We start from the raw sequence: 21,668 nt of genomic DNA, 5'->3' as shown, positions 1-21,668 counted from the left end.
GTTAAAAAAGATTTTGTTTTTGTTTTTGTAGTTGTTTTTTTTTTTTAATTTCGATAAGACATGTATTAAAGACCTATACAAGCTCTTCCGAAGCTATCTGTCAAATTTCAAAGCTTCTGTAGAGCATCTGTAAAGCTTCGTTTAAACGTCTTATAGAGGGTCAAACTTGTATAACGTTCTCCTTTTTCCATGCCCAACAACCTTACTAAAGGCTTAACTACATACACCACTTTTTGAAAAAGTACAAAAGTGAAAATATTTTTTTTCTGGCTTGTGCAATTGTTTTATGGAAAAGAGTATACAAATTATTTTTTAGACCAAAAAATAAGCTTTCTGCATAATTTGTTTTAATTTTCCAGCCCGAAAGCCCAGCAAAAATGCATTTGAAAATGTTCACTTTTGTACTTTTTCACTTTTTGAGCCAATGTAGTTAAGCCTTAAAGCTTAAAAGAAGCTGAAATGTAGCTTTTGTAATACGTAATACCTTAATCGAAGCTGAAATGTTAGTTGGGGAAGCATATTCAGGTTGGTTCCACTTGTTTCTTCGCGATACTAGCACCCTAAAAAAAAGTGGAGAATAAGTGCAACATTTTTGACGAAGTGCGAAAGGAACAAATATAGAAAAACAGAGAAAGCACTACCTTTTAACGACAGATGTCATTCACTAAAAGTTTCCTCTTTTCGCCGTCTAAGGTTATACCGCTAGTAGAGCTAGAAAGATGTGGAATCATTTTTTTTCAATTTTTGTATGGAAAAGTCAAACGACTAGCAGTCCATATATAGTAGGTCAATGGGTAAAACTGTCACGAAATGAGTTTGAACATTTTCACTTTTTTCAAAAAGTGGCCAATGTAGTCAATCCCTTATGCATACGGGTCATTGTGTTTACGTAATAAAAAAAAAATAATGTGTTAAAGCCTTAAAGCAAATTAAAAATGGCGGAAAACTTTCGGACTACTAAAAAATTTCGGAGTTAACTGACCGCTGTCATTTTTTCTCATTATTAAAAAATATTCTTTATATTTGGATTAAATTATTGTAGAAAGTGTTTTAATTAAATACAATTTAAAAAAAAACTTTTGAGACATAAAAAAGCATAGTTGGGCGATGATTTCATACGGTTTGTAAAATAGCTCAGAACAAAGTTTAAAAGAATAAAAACAAAAAATCATTTGTGTGGTATTTGGGCATTTTATGTCAACTATTTCCTACGACTACACACAATTTTCCTTTTTCTCAATTTCAATTTAATTTTTTTTTGTTCTATCAAATTATCGTGTTCAAATTGTTAATTTTGCTGTGTTTTTAGTTTCATTCGAATTGTAAATAGATCTTGTTTAAGTAAATAATATTTTAACTTTATATTATACTAAAAAAAAAACAACAAGTTCCCCGAGGTGTTGCATATTTTCTTTATTTAAAACTTTTTTCTTTGTTTAATATATAATATATGTTTGTTTGAGTTTAACCTTAGTTGGTTTAATAAATTATTAGAAGAAAAAAAGACAAATTCTAAATAAAGTCTTCAGTTGCATCAACTTTTTCCATTCATTATGGCAAAAATGTATGGAAAAGGTAAGAGTAAGTAAAATTAAAATAATTTCTATTTAATATATAGGTATTATGTGTATAATAATGTTAAAAACAAAAATCCAGCTTTTAAAAGCAATATATAAATAACAACTAACCCTTATTTCAATTTTGCATATATTTTTGTGTGTAAGGTCGTGCAAAAAAAGGAATTTATAAATTAAATATAAGTTATTTGGTTACTAACCTTTTCGTGGGAAACCCTTTCGCTAATAATCGCGCTTTATAGTTAGAAACTTGGTCGTTTGCATCTTTCTTGGTCTTGAATACCCATTTAGTATAGATGAATTTCTTTCCAGGTGATTCTTTTTGTATGTTTTACTTTGAAGCAATGATCTATACCAGTGTTTTTGAGTTCGCGACCCGTTTGAGAGGGAAAATATTTTGGCGACCCCCTCACACTATAATGTGTCAGTATTTTTATTTAGCTGTATACACTGTACCCGTTCAAGACTCCGGATTTTTTCCCGTGTTGGACATTTTATTTTGTAAAGCTCTCCCTGCTTACACAGGGCTGCCAAATAAAATTTTATTAATGTCGGGACAACAGGTCTTAAAAGCCGGGACAAATCGGGACAGCAAAATAAAAAATTAAAGAAAATAATACAAAATAATAGAAAATGCATTTTACTTAATTTCTTACATTTTATGCAAAAGTATGAACCAATTAATGGTAAAAATTCCATTTTTTGAAAACTAAACTTAAAGAAAATTAACAACGTCTTCATCCATAAAAAATAAAAATAACTAACTATTTCCATTAAATTTAACGTTGCCTTTTGAAAGAGGAAGTTTTTAAAATTGTATGCAATATGACAGTTTTTTTATTTTTAATGTGGACTTTAAATATTATAATTATTGAGAATTAATAAATTGAATCTAAAAGATTTTTATGTTTAAAATTTTAATACATAACAGAAAAATAATGTACCAATCATTTTACTTTACACACGTGAAATAAAAAATGGGAAAGCAATGCAAAACATGCTGCAAATGTTCTATAGAAAAAAAATTATTGAAATAATGGAAGTTATTTTAGATCTCTTCGGAGAATTAAAAAGAATAGTATTTCATTTGAAATCAGAATTAGGGATAAACATTTATTTTAATAAAATCTAAAAACTCAAAACGAAATGAAAGCTATATTAATTTTAACAAAGTAATTTATAACAAGTAAATTTCAACACTCCCACTAAAATTAACGCTTGCCAAGACCTACAGCTTCTAAAAATTTGTTTAAACTGTCTTTAGTGACGGCTTTTGTGAAAGCATCTGCTTTCATTTCTTGTGATGAAACATGAAGTAATTTAATTGATTGGTCTTCAATATGTTGACGAATGAAATGATGTCGAACATCTATGTGCTTGGTTCTAGCATGAAAAGTGTTTGCAGATGCTAGACTGAGAGCACTTTTGTTATCGCAATATAAAATTATAGGGGATAGCACTTTTTCGTCAAGTTCCTCCTTCAGTTGCTTGAACCACAGAGCTTCTTGAGTTCCATTACTAAGCGACATATGTTCGGCTTCGGTCGTAGAAAGAGCAACAGTAGGTTGTCTTCTTGTGGCCCAAGTTATAGCACCACTTTGGTCTAAAAACAGATTGCCACTTACTGAACGTCTGTCATTCACATCTGAAGCCCAATCTGCATCGCAAAACCCTTGAATAGTTGATTTTAAATCTTGCTTGTAAATCAGTTTGAAATCCATTGTGCTTTCAGATATCGAAATATCCGTTTAACTGCTTCCCAATGTGATTTCGTCGGGTTATTGCAAAATCGACTAACATTGTTGATTGCAAAGGATATATCGGGTCTTGAGACTTGTGATATATATAACAAACTGCCTACAGCTTCTCGATAAGGAACGTTTGTCAACTGCTCATCGTTTGTATCACACTTAACAAGCTTCTGACCAGGATCCATAGGAGTAGAGACGGCATTGCAATCCACCATGTTGAATTTTGTAAGCATATCATGGATGTGCTGTTCTTGGTCAAGTGTGACTTTTCCTTTTTCTTGTGTTATACGCATACCTAAGACAAACTTTGCCTTACCAATATCTTTCATGTGAAATTTTTCTAAAAGAGCTGTTCTTAAAGCAGTTTCCAATTTCTTATCATTACTAAAAATGATCAAGTCATCCACATAGATTGCAACGTATATTCTTCTTGATTCATCAATCTTGTAGTATACACATTGATCCACTTCAGATCTCTTTAGCCCAATTTCTTTAAGTCCCTTGTCAAGCTTTTGATTCCATATACGGCTAGCTTGTTTTAGTCCGTATAAAGATTTTTTCAATTTACAAACTTTATTTCCCTTTGCAAAACCTTCTGGTTGGATCATATAAATTTCATCTTTTAAATCGCCTTGCAAAAAAGCTGTAACTGCATCCATCTGTGTTATTTCTAGGTCATATTTTGCTGCCAAACTGAGAAGATATCGTATCGTGCCATACCGCACTACTGGAGAAAAAGTTTCTTCATAATCTATTCCCAGTTTCTGAGAACAGCCTTTTATGACAAGTCGAGCCTTGTAACGTTCAATATCACCTTTGACATTTCTCTTCGACTTAAACACCCACTTGCAATTCAATGCCTTTTTATTATCTGGGAGATCGCATAAGATCCAAGTTTTGTTGTTGATTAGGGCATTATACTCTTCTTTCATTGCTTGTTTCCAAACTTTAGCATCAGATCTTTCTTCAAGTTGACGAACACTATTCGGATCATCGAAAGATTGTGCATCTGCTGACATGTAGGTAACGGGGTTCGGATAAAAAACAGTTTCTTTTCTAACACGTGTAGATCTTCGAACTTCATCTGACGGACCTTCAAAAGAATCGGAGCAATCTTCGAAAGAATCGGAGGTATTTAAGTTCATTTCTTGATCTTCGTTAGTAGAATCGGAGGTATTCAAATTCATATCTTCATTATAGTCTAAGAGCCAGGAGCAGATTTCTTGCGTAAAAGGTAACCGATTCATATGAATGTCAGAGGTAGCGTGGGTAATGGTGATGACGAATACCTTAGTCTGCCTGCATTTATTTGGGCCGTTGTCGAGAAAAAGCGCATCAAAAGTACCATTTTTCTGAAAATCGATTTAGTGAGGGTAACCACTTAAAATTTATTGATAACCAACGCCACATACTCACTGATAACAAATATACCAATGGCAGACATTTTAAGTGCGGCCAAAGCCCCGGCAGACTGTCCCGAAAATGCGTTTTTTTTGGCGTTTTTAGACTTTGGGGTAACCACCTAAAATTAATCGCATCCTATAGTGGTGGACTCCCTGATAACAAAAATACCCATGGCAGACATTTTGAGTGTGGCCAAACCCAGTTTTTCTGAAAATTGATTTATTAAGGGTAACCACTTGAAATTAGTCGCATCCTGTAGCGGTGGACTTCCTGATAACAAAAACACCCATGGCAGACATTTTGAGTGTGGCCAAACCCCCGGCAGACGGTTTTGAAAATGCAGTTTTTCTGAAAATTGATTTATTTAGGGTAACCACTTGAAATTAGTCGCATCCTGTAGCGGTGGACTCCCTGATAACAAAAATACCCATGGCAGACATTTTGAGTGTGGCCAAACCCTCGGCAGACGGTTTTGAAAATGCAGTTTTTCTGAAAATTTATTTATTTTACTTTTTCACATAACTCGCGTATTATTGGACCTAGCAGAAAAAATTGTATAGCAATCTTAAAGATAATTGAATTTCCTACAGAATATGTTAAATAAGTTTTTTCGATTAAACCTTCGGTTTAAGAGTTAGGGTGGTTTTTTTGAAGCAAGTCAAAGGGTGATTTTCTTATTTTCGTCATATCTCTTTTATTTGAGCTTTTTTAAAAATTAATTTGAAGTAAAAGTTGTAGATCTTTTTATTACCTTCATTTATTACATTAACGGTTTTTCGATTTGAAAGACCGTTTTCGATGTGTTGGAAAAAAACTTCAAAAAGTTTGCACAAAACCGAATTTGAATGGCATTTTCCTTTAGGACAATCTCTTGAGTAGTGACCAAATTTGTTGCAAGAAAAACAACGAACGGATTTGGTACTACGCTTCAATTTTGAGTTCTTGTTTTTCGTCCCACCAAACAAAGCTGAATTGGCGTCATTCGAAATTTTGTCATATTCAACGTCTTGAAGTAATTTCGTCTTCACAGAATCTCCAGTTATTTCCAAACCAGAACTTTCTAATCCCATTATCATTGGAGTAAACTTTTCTGGTAAGCCTGCCAGTAAAAGAGTTCCAACCCAAAGTTCGGAAATATCCATTCCAATTCCCCGAAGTTTGTGAGCTGTAGAGACTATTTTGTCGACATACTCCTCCACAGATGCAGATTTCTCTAACGTTGTTGTAATTAACGTTCTTAACAGTCCAACCTTTCGACTTAGACCAGAGTCCAAAAATGCTTTTTCCAAAGCATCCCAGACTTCTTTTGCAGTTTTTGCACTCCTGATGTGCACATAATTAATTGGATCCACCAATAAAATAATTTTTGCTTTCGCCTTGTTAAGTTTCTTGGCGTCGGTTTCAGTACCAAGGACGCAATCCCAAAGCTCTTCATGCTCCAGATAAGTTTTCACTGCAAAGCTCCAGTTATCATAATTCTCTCTTCCTCTCAATTTTTCTACCAATGGAATCGGTACTCCGGCGGCCATTTCTTAATAACCGTTGAAAAATTTTTCAAATTCAGAATTTTCAAATAAAACAAAAATTTTTTTTAATTCTTATCCAAAATGCAATTAGGTGGCCTGGGCCCATAACCTATTGAAATAATGGAAGTTATTTTAGATCTCTTCGGAGAATTAAAAAGAATAGTATTTCATTTGAAATCAGAATTAGGAATAAAAATTTATTTTAATAAAATCTAAAAACTCAAAACGAAATGAAAGCTATATTAATTTTAACAAAGTAATTTATAACAAGTAAATTTCAACAAAAATTGAATTTGAAATCTAAACTAACCTCATTTGCGAAATTATCTCATTTGAGCTCTAGTGAAAACAGGTTATAAGGAAATGTCTAATGGAATTCATTTATTTTCGTACACCAGTCACTTATTTTCTTCCACAAAGTTTTCAAATGAAAACGGATTGTCGGGACAAAATCGGGACATTTTGTAAATCGGGACAGATATCGGGACAGGGTCGAAAAGTCGGGACTGTCCCGCCGAAATCGGGACGTCTGGCAGCCCTACTTACACTTTACACAACATGTTTTAAAAAAGCTGTCGCGAGTCGTGGCTACGGAAAGGATTGGACAATCAGTTTTTGCTTTTGCTTTTGCAGCAAAAAAAAGGTCCATCTGCGACCTTTCTAAAAAGAGAACATTTTGCTTTCAAAAAAGAGAACTTCGAAGAAAAAAAAGAGAACAAAAAAGAGAGCATTTGATTTCAAAAACAAACAAGCAAGCAAACAAATTTTTTTTTCAACGTATAATTAAAGGCTAGACCAGGGCTACCTTCGTAGATTTTCAAAAAGAGACCAGATAGAATAAGTTAAGAACGACAATCACACGAAATACCTCATTTGCGCTTTTCCCGAACTGCAACACAAACCTTTTAACACAATTTCGTAAAATTAAAATTGTATGAACATGAACATAATAAGAATAATATTAAAACATTAACTGCGCATAATTTCTTCAAGAAACAACACAAAATTTATCAAAAATAACCTTATAAAAATCAAATCAGCGCTTAACAACAGTATAACATATTTTTTTACAATTGAGTCGTTATAATTGAAAGTGGTATAAGTAATATTTTCCTTGATTTACAAAAAATGTCAATTTTTTTAATCAAACGAAAAAAAAGGAAAAAGAGGAACCAAAATATCAAATAGAGGGATTTTTTGTCAATTTTTAAAAAGTGAAGGGGAGTGGATTGGTTAAAAAAAGAGGAAAAACAACTCTTTATAGGCGCAAATGTAGCCCTGGGCTAGACCACACCGAAGTGTACATGTACATCTAACCATTCTAAAGATATTCGAGGTCAAATTTAAAAAAAAATTATAAAAACATTTTTTTATTTTCAAAATTTTCTAATTCACTGAAAATTCATTATTTTCAAATTAACAAGATATATTCTTGTAGCGGCTTGAACGTTTTATAAAAAATTTCTTGGAATCAAATTGATTGCTTTAACCGTTTAAAAGATCCAAATCGCAATGCATACGAGTCATAAGAAAACTACTGAAATCAGTGATCATTGGTTTGGATACGTATATCTTCTAAACGGTTAAAGCAATCCGTTTGATTCCGAGTAATTTTTTATAGAACGTTTAAGCCCCTACAAGAATATATCTTGTAAATTTGAAAATAATGAATTTTCAGTGTATTAGAAAATTTTGAAAAGTAAAAAATGTTTTTATAATTTATTTTAAATTTGACCTCGAATATCTTTAGAATGGTTAGATTAATGAAAAAAGTTAATTCAACCTTTTTTGTGGAACAATCTATTTTCTACAAGAATATGTCTTGCGCGTTTGATTATTATAATTTTTCAATTTGTTACAAAATTAAGAACAAAGAACGAATTTTTAAAGATTTTCTTGATTTTTGGACCTCAAATATCTATTAAACGGTTAGATAAACGAAAAAAGTGTTTGAGGCCTTTTTTGTAGAGCGTTCAACTTCCTACAAGAATATGTAAAGAAATTTGCTAAAAAGTCGATTTAAAAAAAAATGATTTTTTTTTAGTAGAAGCTTGATGTAAAAATGGAAAATTGCGAAGCGGAGGACCTTCCCATTAATATTAAGAGCTCATATTTGGTGTGTATATTCTAGAGGTGTCTAGCAATCGATTTTTTGGAATTTGCATTTAAAAGGTCTTAAATTTAAGTGGACCAACTGCAAAGCTTCACTTGAACGAAGACAATTCACTCATGGTCTATCTTTGCCGGAAAAATCGATACCAGAAACAGCTCCTTGTTTCATTTTCATTATACCATCATAATTTGCGAATATTCGCATCCACAAATGCAGAGCTCGTGCATCAATTTGCACATCTGCATCAGCATCCGCAATAATCAGAGCGGATTTTAAAGAAGCTGCGACAAGAAATAAATTGGGCAGAGCGGGCGAACGGCGCGTACCAATGGGATAGACCGAGAGCCGGGAGCAGATTTCTTGCGTGAGAGATAACCGATTCATATGAATGTCGGAAGTAGCGTGGGTCATGGTGATGACGAATACCTTAGTCTGTCTGCATTTATTTGGGGCGTTGTCGAGAAAAAGCGCATCAAAAGTACCATTTTTCTGAAAATCGATTTAGTGAGGGTAACCACTTAAAATTTATAGATAACCAACGCCACATACTCACTGATAACAAATATACCAATGGCAGACATTTTAAGTGGGGCCAAACCCCCGTCAGACTGTCCCGAAAATGCGTTTTTTTTTTTGCGTTTTTAGACTTTGGGGTAACCACCTAAAATTAATCGCATCCTGTAGCGGTGGACTCCCTGATAACAAAAATACCCATGGCAGACATTTTAAGTGGGGCCAAACCCTCGGCAGACGGTTTCGAAAATGCAGTTTTTCTGAAAATTGAATTATTTAGGGTAACCACTTGAAATTAGTCGCATCCTGTAGCGGTGGACTCCCTGATAACAAAAACACCCATGGCAGACATTTTGAGTGGGGCCAAACCCCCGGCAGACGGTCCCGAAAATGCAGTTTTTCTGAAAACTGATTTATTTAGGGTAACCACTTAAAACTAGTCGTCAAAGGGCAAGTCAAAGGGTGATTTTCTTATTTTTGTCATATCTCTTTTATTTGAGCTTTTTTAAAAATTAATTTGAAGTAAAAGTTGTAGATCCTTTTATTACCTTCATTTATTACATTAACCCTCTACTGCATGAATTAATATTAGCGGACGAAAAAATTAAAAAATGCTTTACATGGGTTCTTTGGGTTGATTTAAAACGGTTTTCATTAAAAAAATTTGTTTAAATTAATTTGTTTAAAAAATTTGTTTATAAGCCAAATTTGGCTTAGTATGCATTAAGGGGTAAGAAATTTTACTAATTTTATTTATTCAGATTATGTAAATAATTCAATTAAAAATATCAAAAGATAAATATTTATCATTTAAAAACAAAATAAAGTAAAATAAATACATTGCATTACAAAAAGCTAAGAATTAATTCAAATTTGGCTCATTTTAAGACATGAAACCGAGAAAAGCAATTTAACAAATTGTGTAGATTTACAACCCCTTAATGCATACAAAGCCAAATATGGCTTCCGTACTTTTTGCCCTCCCAAGACCAGGCAAATTTAATTCCACTTTGCTTTCTAAACAAACGCAGTAATTAACACTTAAAGTATGAATATATTCTACACTTTCGATTTCAATGCACACGACTGATCGACTCACCTATGATCATAAAATACACCTTAATTTTGTGTCGGACACACGAAAAAACTATCTCTATGGGTTCACAGAAACACAAAGAAGAGGATTGTATTTAATCTTTGCCATTTTTTTGTGACAGAGAAGCGAAAAGTGCATACAAAGAGACAAAACCATATTTGGCTTCGTATGCAGTAGAGGGTTAACGGTTTTTCGATTTGACAGACCGTTTTCGATCTGTAGGAAAAAAACTTCAAAAAGTTTGCAATTTTTTATATAGCTTTTTCCTATATAAAAAATTGCAATCGTTTTGCCCCTCCCCGCCTAAAACTATACGATTTTTTTCTTGCCTGAGTGCAACCTACACTCCTAGGTTTTTTCTTACATCTATTGCAAATTACCCTGTACTATGTAGAACCTTTATCCTATATAAAAAATTGCAAACTTTTTGAAGTTTTTTTCCTACAGATCGAAAACGGTCTGTCAAATCGAAAAACCGTTAATGTAATAAATGAAGGTAATAAAAAGATCTACAGCTTCTACTTCAAATTAATTTTTAAAAAAGCTCAAATAAAAGAGATATGACAAAAATAAGAAAATCACCCTTTGACTTGCTTCAAAAAAACCACCCTAACTCTTAAACCGAAGGTTTAATCGAAAAAAACTTATTTAACATATTCTGTAGGAAATTAAATTATCTTTAAGATTGCTATACAATTTTTTCTGCTAGGTCCAATAATACGCGAGTTATATGAAAAAGTAAAATAAATACATTTTCAGAAAAAACTGCATTTTCGGGAGCGTCTGCCGGGGGTTTGGCCCCACTTAAAATGTCTGCCATGGGTATTTTTGTCTTCAGGGAGTCCACCGCTACAGGATGCGACTAGTTTTAAGTGGTTACCCTAAATAAATCAGTTTTCAGAAAAACTGCATTTTCGGAACCTTCTGCCGCACAGTGGTTCCCTTCTATGGAGGAAGTGGAAAAAACCTATAAAAACTGAATCGGTCCACCCGACCGATTTGATTGAAATTTGTTATATAAATCAAATAAAACGAATTCTCATCGTGATCTAAAAATTGTGCGTCGTACTTTAAAATTACTCATTTTTTTAAAAGTTGTATTGATTAATACGAGTATATTCATTATTTTTGTTTCCTTTTCTTGTTTTTTTTTGTGATGTGAATTTCTCTTATACTTTTAAAACTTAATTAAAACTAAATACAAAGAAGGTTTTGAGAAAGCAAATAACTAAAAAGTTTCAGAATTATTATAGCACCTTACTACTTACTTACTAGCCCAAAAAATTGTGATTTTTTTTTAGTGATTTTCGATAGGCTGTATCTCAGTAAAAAATGATCGTATCATGACAAAACAAAAAGCATGTGAAAGCTACATTCGTCTAGTTTTAGGATTTAAAAACTAAATATTTTATTTCTAATGGTAAAATAACTAGATCTGGAATTATTCAAATACCAACATTTTCCAAATTTGTTTTGTTTTTACTCTTCTCTAAAAAAAGTGGGAACATTTTTTGCGAAAAAATGATTATCATTTTTAAAAAGGCTATTTATTTGGCTTTAAAATTCTTTTTGTTTCAAACTTCTACGATTTTTTTTAGACTGCAAACCAAAAACCATAGTTTTGACTTTGACTATCAATATCTCAACAACGGATCACCTTACAGAGAATTTAAGGATACATTTGAAAACTTCATTTAATTCTCTACAAATAAATTAAGTTTACTTTGTTAAAAAAAAATGTTTTCTCACATTTGAGATCATTTTAGAAAAGCTATCAAAATAGGCCTTTTTACGGTTTCTGAGAAAATGTGCCGCTATTTTATATTATAACTATGGTTGATTATGAGCAAAATTAAATTCGTTTGAGTTTATTTCAACATTTTATTAAAACATACCGTTTAAATTTTAGATAAACCAAAGAAAATTAAAAGTTTTCAAAAAAAAGTTAAATTTATACCGTTTTCTGATATTTTCCCTTTTTTTTTAAAATTTTTGATTTTTCTTTATTTTTTGGTTTATCAGTGATGGCTACATAGACCTCTTATAATGTATTTTACAAAAAAAGCGGTTAAATTAGAAACGGTAATACCAGAAGCCAATTTCAAGTGCTGTTTGAGTGAAACGCATTGCTACTGCTACACTCAAGAAGCTCTTACAGGAGAATGGGTCAATATGGGTCATTTGTTTTAACACCATAAATAGTATATATAATAAGCTATAAATTAATACTAAAATGAACGTGGAGCATCGTGGAGCTTTTTTTTATAGGCCTACAAAGAGTAAAAACTATTCGCTCTATAGTCGAGTCAAATTAGACATAAAATTTGTAAAATCTCGGAATCCAGGGAAAGTCGATGCATCTGAAAAACGAGTATAGGGCTGCATTATAAAAGGGTCAAATAAGAAAGTTAAAAAAAAAATTTCACCGCTCTCGATTACAACAGTTTTTATGGACCGTTAACTGTCATTCCGTATGCAAGCGTCAATCGGAATTGCTGTCTCATTTTAGATTTTGATCAAACTTTGTAGGGATGTTCTCTAGGACTGTAAGGAAGCAAATCCATGATGATTTAATTTTAAGTTGCGTGGTTTCCCCGCTACCCGCATTCGAACTTTTTCAGAAGGTCATTTTTATGTTATTATAGCTTTGCGTCTACTAAAGATATCTTTTTGTTTGAAACGCCATTTTAAAGCTTAAGAGTAGTAATTTTTGAATATATATTAAAAAATTACGTAATAATTATCCCTGAATTAAAAATAATTTTTGAAAAACTGGTAATTTTGCTGATTTTTCATGGTTTTTGACTGGCTCCAGAACCTTGGCTATTATATGTAGGAAGCTTATACTTACCAAATATTAAATATAGATATTTTTCAACAAAATAAATCTAAAATGAACTCGATGGCTGTACTCCTTATGCAAAAATTTTAAGTTCAAAGTTTTGAGTTTTTTGAAAAAATATTTTTTTATTCTATGATTTTTTACGATTTGACTAAAGATAGAAACATGAAACTAACAGTGTGTTAAGTTGAAACTTCCTTACAGTCCTAGAGAACATCCCTACAAAGTTTGATCAAAATCTAAAATGAGACAGCAATTCCGATTGACGCTTGCATACGGAATGACAGTTAACGGTCCATAAAAACTGTTGTAATCGAGAGCGGGGAAATTTTTTTTTTTAACTTTCTTATTTGACCCTTTTATAATGCAGCCCTATACTCGTTTTTCAGATGCATCGACTTTCCCTGGATTCCGAGGTATAAAGCTAATTTGACTCCACTACTAGAGGTTTCATCATATAATATTCTGGTTTTTCTGATTCAAAAGCAAATTCAACAAACGGTAAATGTAGACTTAAGGACAAATATACCAATAACAACACTACATACTTTTTTTTTTTTTTAAAAAAAGCTCTATTCTTAAAAAAAAATTCGTCAAAAGTTGCAGAAAAAAAGAACGAAATTTCCAAAATTTTAAAGAATCTAGTTTGAGCTAAGAATCACTGAATCGATTTTCAGAAAAATGGTACTTTTGATGCGCTTTTTCTCGACAACGCCCCAAATAAATGCAGGCAGACTAAGGTATTCGTCATCACCATGACCCACGCTACCTCTGACATTCATGTGAATCGGTTACATCTCACGCAGGAAATCTGCTCCTGGCACTTAGACTAGGAGTCACAACAAGTAATGGCCTGTGAGCTGTGACCGATTCTTTTGAGCAAAACACAGAAAAAATTCAAAAAGTCTTAGTTTTACAAGAGATCTTTCTTTTCGGACAGAAAAAAAAAGCAAAATAACTTTGGATTTTGCCCTCGCATATTTCTTCTTATCCGTTTCTTCAGTGATTACAGCTTCCCAGAGATCTTCCAGCACCAGATAATTTTCGACAGAACCTTAAACTTTTCAATAGCTGGTAACGAAGAACTCGCCATATTTTTAAATTTAAAAAGTTGTTCCGATATCAGGTAATCAATTATATGCTATTCTACGCCCATAACTATATAGTTTATTGCAGAAAGTTCCAATTGAAATAAAAAAAAAAAAAAAAAAAAAACACGTTCAAAATGTTTAAAAGAAGTATACAAAATAATATTTTGAATAAAAAGTCTGTTCCACACTTTTTGTGCACTAAATTAGGAAGTCTGTCAAATTTCTGAAATTTTAGAGAGAATTCTCTCAGGAGGATATCAAACTACGAAAGACTGCAAAAGCATGTGGAACAAGTTGAACATCGTTTTTCAACCACAATTTCATATTATACGTTTAATTCGATAAACAAAAACACTTTTTGAATGCAAAACACAAGAAAACATTCAATATAACAATCAACACAATCGATTCGTTTTCGTCTTTTATTTATTTGTTTGACATACCCCAACTTTTCATTTGACAGAACTCATATTTCAGCTTAATTTAAGTAATTAGTAATTTTAGTCATTTTAAACCCCAATCTGCGGTAAAATTCCTAGTAGGCTGAATTTTGTTATTCACCTTTATTACGGCATTTCAATCAAGATGTTAAAAATCGACATTGATATCCTGCCGGCTTAAAAAGTTATAAAGTTCAAAAGGTCACACAAAGTTTTTCGCAAATATCTCGCGAACTATTGTTCGTCGTGAAATTACCTACAACATATCCTTGTAACATTTTTCTGTAAAATGAACCTTTTCGGGAGTAGAGCGCAAAGAAGGTGACTAGATTGCACTCAAATACGAAAAAATACATATTTTTGGTTTGTTTTGCTCAATTTTGGAGATTTTTATCGAATTAGCTTACATTTTTTTGGTGATAGTAACTTATCTTATTACATAAAAACGGATTAACTAAAAAAAAGTAATAATGTACACATTGAGATAAAATAAATTGCACGACTGGGGTCGCACGTACTTGCTCTTATGCTTAAAGTAACAATAATGTTAAAGCTTTTTATTCAAGAAATTTAAAATTTCATAAGTAGTATAAAAAAATTAAATCTGTTTTTATAATTAATTAAACTCCGTTTTAAATTATCTTAAAAAAAAAAAAAAATATGCCATTTTATTTCTTGTATAAAAAGGTATTTTTAGAAAAAAAATTTCGAAAATTGTAAGAGCCGTTTTTTAAAAAAATAAATTTTTATATATAAAAATTTTTTAACATTTTTTAAAAAAAAAGTTGGTATGCCATTTTGAAGAAATAATTAATTTACACATAAAAACTAAATTTCAAAATTTTTCATTGATCCGTTTTCAAAAAATTGATTTTTCAAAAAAAAATTTTGAAATATTTTTAAAAAAACCAAAAATGCGTTTTTTGAAAATTTTCTAAAATTTTATTATTATCTTTACTTACACACTTTTGTATAAAAATTTTCATTTAAATCGGGTTAATTTTGTACGAGATATTCAGAAACGAAAAAAACCGTTCTATGACAGGTACAAAAAATATTTTTTTTATTTCAAAAGTTGGCTCTTATGTGTTGTACTACACACAAAAATTTTAATCAAAATCGTTAGAGCCGTTTTTGAAAAAAATTAACTTTTCTATTTCCGTTATATGACAGGTACCGTTAGTTTTGGTCATAAAAAAAAATTTCAATTTCCCCTCTAGGGAATCACCAAAAACTGCTAACTACCAAGTTTGAAGAAAATCACTTCACTCGTTTAGGCTGCAGCTCCAGATAGAGACAGACACACAGACAGACAGACAGACAGAATTGCCAGACCCACTTTTTTGGCATTCTCCATCATCGTTATGTCATGTAAAATTGTTATCTCGAGTTCGATTTTTTTTACGAATCCTAAACTTGCCCTATAGTACCTATATCGCAAGTAAAAATATATACAAAAGGGTAAACCTCGTTTTTTGGATATTTGGCATATTTTCCTTTTTGGTACAATTAGCGCCTTCATTATTAAGAACACACTTTTTAAACTCTTGCAGCGGACATTGATGTTTAAGCTTTAAGGCAACAGATAGGGAATTGGAGTTAACGCAGTGAATAGAAAGACAAGTTAAATGACGCATTAAAATGAAAATGTCAAAAAATGCAGATTCGCGGTTTTGGCTTTGTGCCGACGATATATAGCTACACATATGAGCATCAAGAATTAAGTCCACCTCTTGCTTTATGTAAAGATAGTAATCGCTCTCGATGCTTTAACATTTCGGTTGACGTCCCATAAATACTGGATAGGTTTTAGGCCTGAGATAAGTACTGGCTAGTTCATCGGCGCAATACCTACTTCCCTAAGGAATTCGAAATTGGAAGGAATTGTGTGCTTATACGAATTCTGCAGACATCTGACATCATACACCAAATTAGCGGAGATATACCGGTCCGAACTGATGCACCACCACCTTCAGGTACAAAAACCTGTTAAACTGATTCTTCCCCGTAAGCCACATTCCGGCAAATAAGATTTGGACGAATCGCTCACCAGGTTGGTTGTATTCTTTGAACCTACAACTATGCAGCGGATGTGTGATTGAGCAAATTGAAGTTGAGGTTGTTTGTAGTCAATTTTGGTCCTATGACCATCGTTAAGTCGTCTACTAACTGTCCATTCGCAAACGACTATTCCTTTTACCAGCAGTAATGTTTAATGTTTTTTTTAGTATATTTTTTTGCTTGAAAAAATTGTTTAAAAAACAATTAACTTATTTTTTCAACTCACCAATTTTGTTTTCTAATTGTCGAAAAGAAGGCTACTATTATACTACTTTGTTTGCTACTATATTTGTGTTTCAAGTAACAGAAACAACAAAAACCTATTTAGAGAATGAACATTTTTCTTCTGCATTTAAAGCAGAGTTCCATCTCCATACATTTTTTCCAGTTTCGGTCGTTAATAAAATACGTCACACTAATTTGTATTGCCTCGTCTCAAAAATTTATCGGTTGCTGGTGGTTTATTTGGGAAGGACAAGAATACAATTTTCATATGCAATCACACATAAGTATAACTTTTTTTAATGTAGTACCACCATTTAGTTTTAAGTTACTTTTAAAGCTAAAAGTTCAAGTTGAACTTAAACTTTGAGAATATTTGAATATGTTATTGATGGTGCACCGATCCCACTATTGAAAACGAAAATTGAGGTATTATTTATTTTTTATTTCACCTACGAATCCATTATCCTGGTAAAGTTGTTTGAATTCAGTTCTAACAGATCCTGGGGCTTTGTTTAAATTAACTATTAATAATAAATTAACCCCGATGTATATGTATTAGTCTATTTATATTTTTTTTTTTCATTTTAATTTTATTTTATAAAAGAGAATAATTCAATTTTGGTGTGATAAAAACAAAATTTGAAATAAACAATATATTTGAAAATAGTATATATTTATTTAAATAAATAAATAAATATATACTATTTTCAAATATATTGTTTATTTCAAATTTTGTTTTTATCACACCAAAATTGAATTATTCTCTTTTATAAAATAAAATTAAAATGAAAAAAAAAAATCAAATTATTAAATAAAAATTACAAAAATGTTTTTATTCTCTTCAAAACAGCTTCTATCGAGTCCGACGATCAACAAAGATTAAGATGGCAAGTAGAACTCGAATTCGTCCAGTGTTTAGCTAATCCAAATTATCTTAACTGTAAGTACTGAACGTTTTTATGTAAGTTCTAATTAATTTGTGATGTTCTTGACTTAATTGTTATACAAAACATTTTTGTACCTTACGTTTGTTAGTTCTTAGTTCTTCTGACCAACAACAAAAGTTAATTTCTAAAAAAAAAAAAATAATAAATATCTTTGTAATAAAACATTTAAATCAGCCATAACAACACTCCTGTTTTGAATGCCTCAAATCAATCGTTACATTTTTAAGCACACGAATTTACTTTGTAAAATATGTACATTTATCTTTGAGGCATCTTTTAAATCTTTGAAATTAATATTTCAGAAATAAAAAGGTCAAAAGTCAAAATTATTTTTCAAAGAAGTTGAAAAAACAAACGAAAGTAAAAAACCAGTCGAAATAGGAAAATTCAATACTTTCAAGACCTTTTCTAGGAAAATTTCCCAATTTTATTTTAAAAAAATAAACGAAACCTCAAGAATTAATTATAAGACTTCTTTAAGTAGGCTTGGAGTGATGACCACGCTTTTAGAAACTTTAAATTAAAAAGTCCAATAAAATGCATTAGACATCTGTGGAAAATTTCTTTGTCCTCCATTAGAAACTTTTCTTCATCATTCTCAATGAACCCTGTCGAACAAATCTTCTGAGCATCTAGACCTACAATTTTGAGTAAAAGAAAGTTTTATAAACAACAAGCGCATACCCGTGAATTGTTTTGATTGAAAAACTGAGTTTTTGAAAAAATATAACAATAATTTACTAAGATGCACATTCCTCATCATTTTCATGAATATCAATGTTTTTATTTAGTTTTAGCTCAACGTGGATACTTCAAAGACCAAGCTTTTATTAATTATCTCAAATACCTACAATATTGGAAGGAACCAGAATATGCCAAATATCTAATGTATCCAATGTGCTTGTATTTTCTCGATCTACTGCAATATGAACATTTTCGTCGTGAAATTGTCAATTCACAGTGCTCCAAATTTATTGACGATCAAGCAATATTACTTTGGCAACATTATACGAGAAAACGTACAAAACTTTTTGATGCCGTCAATGGAACACCACCCGACACAGGAATGAATGATAATTCTCTAGCAGGTGGTAATGTTGCAAACTCACATTTTATGCAAAATGGAGTGACAAATCAACAAAATGGAATTGGACCTGGTGGACAAAAAATATAGCACTGAAAAGTTAATTTATTAAATATTAGATAATGTTAGAGATTAGTAAGGCACACTGTATGCAAAACTAGATGACAAATTGGACCTGTTGGAAAAAAAAAAACAAATTAAAGCACTGAAAAAAAAATATCTCATACAATGTATATATTAATGTATGTATATAATAATAAATAATATTTTATATTAAAATTTAATTGAACATGAAAACCCATTTTTAAAAAATTATTTGTGTTGTTGTTCTGTAGGTAATTTGAAGCCTAGTCATAAGCAAATGTAAAGTATAATACAGTTTATGATGGATTAATGAGAAAATGCCTGTTCCACTCAGCATTCATATCAGTGAAGACCATATTTGTGTTTGAGAAAAATCAAATCTCGTTTGGTGCCAAAAACGTTATTTTTTTTTGTAAAAGAGCGTCGCACAAAGGGCAAGACTCTAAAAAGCTAGCATTTAAATCATGAAGTTGAGCTTTCTATTTGAGCGATCTATTCCTCTCCAAAATACATAGAGAATAAAAAATGAGAAATAGAGAATTAATTTGCATCACGTAATATTCCAGAGATCATCTCAAATGAAGATCTACCTTTTAAGCGAAAAATGTAAACCACTAACAAACATAATTCGGGTGAAAAGTCTTTCCATGCGACACTCAGAATAAACCCTAACCCAGTGTATCCCAACCTATCTTGTCATATGACCCTCCAGAACCTTCCCAAATTTCGAATGCCCCCCTGACATTTTGTGACTAAAAAAATTTAACACCTGAAATTTTGAAAATTTAAAAAAAATTAAATCTCAAAAAAAAAAAAATAATTAAGCTTATTGCTTTGGAAGACAACAAAAACAATTGAATAATGTTTGACGACAAGTGTCTTAAGTTTTTATATGAGAAAAAAATGTAGAACAAAATGAAATGTTCACGAAAATCTTCAGAATTGGGCGGGGCAGAACCCTGATGGGGTCATTAAACAGTGTTTAAACACCAATAAATATGAAGGGTCCAGGGGAAAAACAGCATAATTCCTTTCCAACTCATTTCGAGAAAAACGCATTTTAAAATTTTTTTCTCCATACAACTTAGTACTCAAAGCACAAATTTTATTTATTTTTTCGGCAAGGCTTAAATTTGTTTTATAAAAGTAAGGATCACATTAGATAGTGCTCAGTAAATACTACAAGACCTTATCATTAATTTATTTTTGACAAAAAGTGGACATGTGCCGTTTTTCCCCTAGACCCTTCATATGTTATTATTAACAAAATACCAAAAACTTGTACTTTTACTTTTTTTTTAATTTGGCACATTAAACGAAACATTGAATGAAGTTAAATAATTGACAGTCGACAAAATGAATGACAGATCCCAGATTTGTTTACCAATATATCTTTAAGTTTGGAAACAGAAGAATTACATATTTTTCTTATAAAACCAAATTGCCCCCCTGTGGGTTGTGGGCCCCGCGTTGGGAAACACTGCGCCTAACCAGTCCCCTATCATAGAATTAATCTCAAGTGTTGCTCCTCACAGTTGTAGTTGTTAAGTTGAATTTGAATTTTTATTTATCTAGCAACAATTATTACTTTCAAAAGACATCATGATAGTTGCTATGATAGTTGCTGGTCTTAAGAAGTAGCAGCAGAATATAAAAAATCATTAATTCTATGATAGGGGTAACATTTTATTATATTCTTTAACATTAATCATATTTAAATATTGTAGTTTAAAAATTCATAATGGAAAGCAATGAAATTATCAAATCTGATTTCTATGGAGTTTACTTACTGTGCAGCGATAGTGCAGAAAAGAAATATAATGGAAAATGTTACATTGGTTATACCGTAAATCCAAATCGTCGAATAAATCAGCACAATCGTGGGCGAGACTTTGGTGGAGCAAAAAAGACTTCCAACAAGGGTCCATGGAGAATGATATTGATTGTCTATGGCTTTCCAAATAACATTTCCGCTTTGCAAGTAAGCTTTTTGTTTATTTATTAGATTTGAATAGCTTAATAAAAATACATTGTATTTTTTTTTGTATTTTATAGTTTGAATGGGCTTGGCAACAACCAACACAATCATCCCGCCTCAAACATTATTTGGAATTAAAAAGAAAAAACAACAAAGAAAGCTTTTTACAATACAATTTTCGTATTCTTTCTGTTATGCTTGATATTGGTCCCTGGAATCGTTTACCAGTAACTATACGATGGCTGGAGACTGATAAAGTAATGGAGTTTCGGGTGAGATATTTAAAAAAAAAATCAATTGTATAAACAAATAAGACTAATGTACATAATTTTCCAATACAGCCTCAACCTCCAAAACACATGAAAATCATTTCGGGGAAAATAAAAATTGGCAAACAAAATAAAAATACTGCCGAAGAATTACAGACACATTTGTGGGCTTTAGAATGTCATCTTTGTATGAAACCAATCGATAATCCTGAAAGATCTCGAATTGGTTGTTTGAATGCAAAATGCAAACTTACTTGCCATATTGTTTGTATGGCGGAGCATATGTTAACGTTAAATGAAAGTCATAAAGGACATTACATACCAATCGATGGAGAGTGCCCCATGTGTGGAGAAACCTTGACTTGGGTGGATTTGCTTAAAAATCGAAATAATTCCGTTCCAGAAGAAATAGAAATTGATTTTGAAGATCTTGCCGACATCGACGACGATGATGTTAATTAATATTACAAAAAAATAAACTGTAAAACAAATTGAATAAATAAGTTTTTTTGTCGAAAATACTTTTAAAATAATATAATAATATTTTTTTTTCCTTATATACATGCATTCGGTATCTATGATTCTCTTCTTCGTTGAATAACAAACTACCTTTCGGATCGTTCAATAGAAGTCGTATTCGATAAATTCTTATCTGATACTAACAAAT

General features: G+C 31.4%; 2 protein-coding genes across 5 annotated transcripts in view; one reads left to right on the top strand and one right to left on the bottom strand.

The window, feature by feature from the left end:
• The window catches only part of LOC129913423 (annexin B9), a 206,492-nt gene that overhangs the window by 75,945 nt on the left and 108,879 nt on the right, over positions 1-21,668 (bottom strand). The window lies entirely within an intron of this gene.
• LOC129913425 (mediator of RNA polymerase II transcription subunit 31-A-like) lies at positions 973-21,526 on the top strand. Of its 4 annotated transcripts, XM_055992094.1 has the most exons (4): positions 973-1,120; positions 20,482-20,735; positions 20,810-21,004; positions 21,074-21,526. In XM_055992094.1, the coding sequence occupies exons 2-4, from the start codon at positions 20,496-20,498 to the stop codon at positions 21,461-21,463; spliced, it is 825 nt and encodes a 274-aa protein (XP_055848069.1). In that variant the 5' UTR covers positions 973-1,120; positions 20,482-20,495; the 3' UTR covers positions 21,464-21,526. The 4 variants fall into 4 exon arrangements, with proteins under 4 accessions (XP_055848069.1, XP_055848073.1, XP_055848071.1 ...); XM_055992098.1 differs by lacking the exons at positions 20,482-20,735; positions 20,810-21,004; positions 21,074-21,526 and adding exons at positions 17,490-17,579; positions 18,378-18,967; XM_055992096.1 differs by lacking the exons at positions 20,482-20,735; positions 20,810-21,004; positions 21,074-21,526 and adding exons at positions 17,490-17,579; positions 18,378-18,967 and having other exon boundaries at positions 986-1,575.

The sequence above is a fragment of the Episyrphus balteatus genome, chromosome 3 (genome assembly GCF_945859705.1).
Source record: "Episyrphus balteatus chromosome 3, idEpiBalt1.1, whole genome shotgun sequence".
Taxonomy (NCBI): Eukaryota; Metazoa; Arthropoda; class Insecta; order Diptera; family Syrphidae; genus Episyrphus; species Episyrphus balteatus.
Note: the sequence above shows the minus strand (reverse complement) of the source record. Positions and strands in the feature narration are given on the sequence as shown.

What these genes read in the sequence shown, in the direction of transcription:
- LOC129913425 (XM_055992094.1), top strand. Translation starts at nt 20,496, where the DNA reads ATGGAAAGCAATGAAATTATCAAATCTGATTTCTATGGAGTTTACTTA. An exon ending in ATAACATTTCCGCTTTGCAA is followed by an intron (nt 20,736 to 20,809) that starts GTAAGCTTTTTG and finishes TGTATTTTATAG; the next exon opens with TTTGAATGGGCTTGGCAACA. An exon ending in ATAAAGTAATGGAGTTTCGG is followed by an intron (nt 21,005 to 21,073) that starts GTGAGATATTTA and finishes TTTCCAATACAG; the next exon opens with CCTCAACCTCCAAAACACAT.